General features: G+C 41.7%; 1 protein-coding gene across 1 annotated transcript; it reads left to right on the top strand.

The window, feature by feature from the left end:
* Nucleotides 1-1,262: 1,262 nt before the first annotated feature.
* On the top strand, nucleotides 1,263-3,205 carry cep20 (centrosomal protein 20). The gene is made up of 4 exons (XM_068751336.1): nucleotides 1,263-1,298; nucleotides 1,784-1,981; nucleotides 2,189-2,273; nucleotides 2,852-3,205. The coding sequence occupies exons 1-4, from the start codon at nucleotides 1,271-1,273 to the stop codon at nucleotides 2,976-2,978; spliced, it is 438 nt and encodes a 145-aa protein (XP_068607437.1). The 5' UTR covers nucleotides 1,263-1,270; the 3' UTR covers nucleotides 2,979-3,205.
* Nucleotides 3,206-6,002: the final 2,797 nt, after the last annotated feature.

Below are 6,002 nucleotides of genomic sequence, written 5' to 3'. Positions count from 1 at the left end.
ACTCTATTTTTGTAGTTTTTCTAAGTGTTATTGAAACACGTGACTTTTCTGATGTCTCAGGCAGGTTGTCTCAGGCTGATGTTGATGTTTACTCGTTTTTGTTTTGTTTTTAGCCTTACATACCAAAAAAAGAAAGAAAAAGGCCGGCTCGTTGTTCTAAATTGTGAGAAAGCTATTGTATCTTCTTGGGATAGGAGATAATCTGACACACTAACCTTCGAAAGGTTCACCCTGGCATATGAAAGGGAAGTGAGGTTTTTCACAAGCCTTCAAAATCTAAAGAGGAAGCAACCAATTTAGAAAGAAAATGTATATGTCAGAGACAAAGAGGAAAACATCCAAGTGAGCCAACACACAAGCGATGGTCCAATTACGTTGTGGCTGTTGTTTATTTCTGTCAAAGTAAACCCATAAAGAAGTCAATAGAGACCTCGCCGGTCAGATTTAACCTGACATCGGTGGTGGAAACCACCATGAATGAGGAGAATGCCTCAAAACAACGGCGATAAATCTCTGTGTGATTGTCTTTCTGCCTCCACAACTCAACTCAGACCATACAGAGACTTGCACATAAAAAAATCAGTATTTTTCTTGTGGTGCTGACATGTAAATAGTCCATGTTAACATTAACTCAATTCAAGGGAAAAAACCCTATGAACCTTTCAGAGAAAAGAGCCATTTTGTCTTACTGGTTTAGACAATGCAGTATATTCTAAGAGAAACCTTATGGTTTATTTAAGTCATGTGACAACATGCATTAAGTGTCCTTAACGTTCTGAAGGTTGTATTATATTTATACTTTTTATAGCAAGCTTGTTCATGATTCAGTGAACATTTACTGTTAATGTACTGTCTTTATCTGTACATTATGCTGGATATTAAAATTTATTTGAGTCAATGAATGGTTATGATCGAATTTGTGTCTTTTAAATGAGCCCAGGGACTATTTTTCTTTTTTTAAATCAGTCATTTATAATAAGTGTGGACCTCATTCTACCTAAAAGCAATAGTTTGACCTTCATGATATCACTGCTTGACCATGAAAACCTCCCCTGGAATTAGGAATCGTATTGATATTATTGCTGTATTTTATAACTATTAAAGAAAAACAGTAAAGCTCGGTGTGAATCCATTCACACTCTGCTTGACTGTCATTAAAAGACAGTTGTAGTTACAGACGTCCGTCATTAGGGGGCGACCGTCTGCGATGTGAAGCGGGGAAGACGTTCGTTTATACGAAGAAGTCGTTTGTTTACATACACTGGTAGCAATGGCGGCCGTAAATGAACTCAAGTGCGGTAAGTGGTGACTGTCATTCACAGTTTTATCTCCCATTACACTATTACACCGAAATAGATCAGCTGGACGACGGCGCAGTGAATTTAAAGTGTTAGTTATGCTCCTATACAGCTAAAGCAAGATGCAGTACCCTGGAACACTGAGCTAGCGAGGCTAGTTAGCAAGGTTACTTTTCCGACTATGTTATTCTAACAGAAAAACTGTAAAGAAAACTCCATGAGGACAGTTTGATCAATCCTATTTATGCCGATTTCAGGAGGTAATTCTGCTGCTGTGGTTGAGAGTTATGGTCAAGTGGGTATTATTATTATTATTAGTAGTAGTATTATTATTATTCCCTGTGAACAAATGGGGAGAATCTTGCAATTTACTGAAGTACTGGTTTATATTTAAATAGAAACCATTAAGTCAATTGAACCTAAGATGCGCGCATTTAATAACGTGACACCTTTTAAATGTGATCCATTGATTGTGAATGGTTTAGCTATAAAGGGCACGCTGGAGTCCAGCGGGGTCCTCGGCCAGCTGAAAGCTCGTATCCGGGCAGAGGTGTTCAGCGCCCTGGAGAACCAGCGGGAACCTCGTCCCACGCTGTCCCACGAAAACCTGATCATCAACCAGCTCATCCTGGAGTACCTGGAGTTCAACAAGTACAGATACACGGCGTCAGTGCTGTCAGCAGGTGAGTGGAACAGATGACGAATCCTCCACACACATTGTGATCACTGTGTTCTTGTGTGTAAAAGTGTACACAAGAATGTCTGAATCATGTAGGATCGATCATGTTATTGGGTTAAACATTACTAGTTTGCCAATGTTGGGGAAAAGTCTTCATGAATTATTCCCTTTGCTGCTTTTTGAAACCACTCAACGCTGTTTGTTGTTGCAGAGTCAGGCCAACCTAAAGTTCCTTTGGACAGACAGTTCCTGGCAAATGAGCTGAAAGTCTCAGAGGATTCAAGCTCTAAGTCTGTGTATGTACACGCTGTTGTCCAACGCACTGCTCAAATATTTACTGATCCCTGTGGGCTCAGTTCAGTTACGGGACAATGATTTCAAATTGCTCTGTGAGTCATTCGGCACACAAGATTTGTAATAATTTAAGCTTTCCCCACAATGTATTTGGAAAACACTATTATTGTGTTGTGTTGTGAAATTCTACTTTTCTCCGGGACATTTTAATCAAGCACATTTTTTTTAAATTACATCTTCTATCTCTGTTTACCATCAGGGATTCCTGCAAAACACACAATTGACCGTTTGGATAGATCGTGTATCAATATTGCATATTTGCCTTGATCAGATTCTGGCTGTAGACTCCGTGGCTGCACTTTTTTCTAAAGAAAATGCAATTTTGGCCTGCAATGATCCCCACAAAATTTGAATGGATTGTTCCTTGAACCCTGGCCTACCTTTCCAATAAAACCCATCCGAATCTATTGTCATAAATTTTGAATCAACGGTCCGACATACGAGCTAGCAGACATAAAACGCTTGAAGGAGACAAACATGCAAACCTGCTAATAACAAGCTTTCTTATCTTACTTTCCAGACCTCTTCTTTACGGCTTGGTGAGCCACTTCTTGAATAGCTGTGACAACGATGGAAAAATGTTTCTGTGCGGCGCATCTCTGCCGGCAGCTACTACCAGGAACGCAGTGCCTGGCCCCGAGTACTGAGCCAGAACAGACTGATAACAACTGGCACTTTAATCCTCCAATAGTTGAAGTGAAGCGCTGTTGGATTTCAGTGATACAATTCTTGAATGACTCTTAACTCTTCGGTAGCAAGTGATTCATTGTGACGTTTCATACCGTGTTTTAGATCCACCATCAGTGGTGATGGCACTGAAGCATAGTTCTCATGCTACAGTTCATTTTTGATACTTTTATATATAATGTCTTTGTCACGTTCAAAAATAAATGTTTTATATTTATAGTGCAAGCTACATTCAATCCCAGTTTGTTCAACTGCTATTAAAATCTCGACCACATGGTGGCAGCCTCACCAAAGATAGACAGGAAACAGGTTCATACTGGAACCCGCTGCAGCCTCAGTGCTAGTTTTTAGCAGGTAGCATTGTGTATAAAGACAGAGCTCTGTGATTGCATTAATATTTTTACAAAATTGTCCATATGCCAGTTCAACGAAATAGAAATGGGGAGTTCACTTTTTATTTGAAACTTTGTCGAGTCAGAACTGCATTTGGACAGTTTGCGTGTAGTTTCCATGGCAACGTGGTTCAATTAGCAATGGAACTGTACAATTTCTAAGTCTACATCACTCTGATTGTGTTAGCGTTTCTGGACTTGTTGTGTTGACCCGCAAAACCAAACCCAGCCATGTTGCATCTACATCTTGTGTGAGATGTTTTTGCCGATGATACCTCCGTTTCATTCATCTTTTACCTCGGCCTCTCATAGCCGAGAACAACTCGGACTTGTTCGCTGAATGAATGAGGTCACGATGATTAGCACCCTTTGGTTTTGCTGCAGTGATAAGCATTAGATAGGAACGTTCGTTTGTGCGATACGATATAACGGACACAAACTCTTATTTCCTGTTGGAAAGGATTCCGTGTTGTTTTATGCATACTTGTGCTATAAATAACAACAGGACTCATCTGGGACATCAGGGGTCTGAACTGACATAGTTTCCGCTGGGATTTTAGAATATTTTTTAAATGGTTTTGCGCTAACGGCCAATTACTCTTAACAGCCGTGGCCGTGAGTTGCCTGTTTTATTGGCACCACGTATGAGCGCCTTGTGAAAATGGCTATATAAGCAGAGGAAGTTAAACAATGGCGCATGGTTGTTCCTTTGGAGGTTTGCCCTTTAGGTAGCATTCCTGCTCTGTATAAATTAGCAGCGTCTAAGAGACAGCTGTATAAATAGTATTGAATGCTGCAGAGAGAACTGATGTTTGCCTCTATGCTCAGATTAGAATGCATTTGCATTCCACGAGGGTCAAACGTATCCATAAATATATTTTCTCTCCATTAGATTTCCATATATGGGCAGGCGGGAGAAGAAAAACATGAAACATACTGCAGGAAAAGATCTCGACATTACATGTCATGTTTTCTGTTGTGTATTTATTCACGTTGTGCTGAAGATTGTGTGTCAGATGTAGTTCCTGTGAGCTGGATAAATGTCTTCTGGCTTCATTATGGAACTTTATTTGCAGCTATATTTAATAGACAAATTTAATCGCCCGTGAGATTCTGACAGAGCGGTTCCTTCATCCTTTACTTGTTATCCACGTTCACCTCCGCTGCCTCCTCTTCTTGTCACCCTCGACTCTTCCTGGGTTTATTTATCGCTGAGGAGAGTCAGTTGGAGTTTATTCTCCCTCTGAGACAACTGGTGGAGGATGGCCAAAGTTTAGGATAAAGATGTACTTCCACATCCCATTTTTAGGCTGCTGTCCTCCCTTCTCCTGGCATGTATAAAGAAAATACCAATAAAGAGGTGAATAACAGACTGAGAGCACAAACCTTCCTTTGTTTCCTCGCTGTAGGATAGAACAATAATCTGATTGTCTTCCCCCCCCTCCCTATAGGTAAAAAACAAGGTTGTTTGTTTGAAGGGTGACGCTGCTGGACCATATTTAGTCACTGGGGCTCGAGCTGCTTGCCTCTGCTAGACCCTGAAAGTGACACCGAAAGCTGCCGAGATTCCGCACAACCCCGCCGTCCTTATATGGAACACGCCGCAACCACTCTGTTCAGTGTATCTCGCCTTCCTCCTCCTCTTCCACCTCTCATTCTTCATCCCTCCCTTTGGCCTTACGTCTCCCCCCCTCCCGTCTCCTGTCTCTGACAGAGCGTTTCAACCCTGGTTTGATGCCATTCCGCCCCCACGATGTTGGCCGAGCTCCCCCGTGTTGGTCCCTGGTCTGCCTTTAGGTTTTACTTACGCACACATTTGTTACAGCCCCACACAAAACAGGCCCCAGCTGTCAACCGGCAGCTTGATTTATTGGAGCAAATGGATCGGTGTCCTTATATAGGAAGTTCCATTGGGAAGAAGCTGGAAACAGGAGGGATGGAGGGGGTAGCGCTGTGTTGGATGGAGGGATGCGATGCCGGTAATGATACGAGACACGTGCAGGAAGTGCGCACACACAAAAAGACTCAAATGCATTATGTGAATTTTGAGTTACAGTATCTTGCGGGGAGGGGGGGGGTCTGGGAAAAGTTACAGCAAGAGGGGATTCCTGCTGGGGATAACTGCCTTATGAGGAGTAGAAGCACACTGCATAATCTATGAAATCTGCAGGGTCAGGGATTGGAGTGCTGTAAGTAAGTAAAATGCATGTATTTAAACTAGAATCTATCAATGCAAATATATTATGAGCAGAATGTACCAGAATAAGTATTCACAAACAGAAGACTGAGCCCATGTAGTCCACACATACATCATGTTTTACAAGTTTAAAAGTCAAACCCTAATGTGGAAAGTTGTAACTGCAGCTATTAAATATTTGCGGTGCAGTGGAGGTGTAAGGTAGGGCAAATGGAAAACAGTTACACACAATCTTTGTCACGCAGTCCCGATTCCAAAACGGTTCCGTCACATCCTGTAAAACACAAATATAAAGAAAATGTCTGACATTCATTTAAACTGAAATCGTCCAAACACTGAGCGCCAAAATATGCATGTGAAGCTCAAAGCGCCTGATTGAATCGTCCCACGGGTAA

Source organism: Brachionichthys hirsutus, chromosome 17 (genome assembly GCF_040956055.1).
Source record: "Brachionichthys hirsutus isolate HB-005 chromosome 17, CSIRO-AGI_Bhir_v1, whole genome shotgun sequence".
NCBI lineage: Eukaryota > Metazoa > Chordata > Actinopteri > Lophiiformes > Brachionichthyidae > Brachionichthys > Brachionichthys hirsutus.
Note: the sequence above shows the minus strand (reverse complement) of the source record. Positions and strands in the feature narration are given on the sequence as shown.

Bases quoted from the DNA above. Each gene is read 5' to 3' on its own strand.
- cep20 (XM_068751336.1), top strand. From the start codon at position 1,271: ATGGCGGCCGTAAATGAACTCAAGTGCG. The intron at 1,982-2,188 runs GTGAGTGGAACA...TTGTTGTTGCAG, and splicing joins GGCGTCAGTGCTGTCAGCAG to AGTCAGGCCAACCTAAAGTT. The intron at 2,274-2,851 runs GTATGTACACGC...CTTACTTTCCAG, and splicing joins GATTCAAGCTCTAAGTCTGT to ACCTCTTCTTTACGGCTTGG.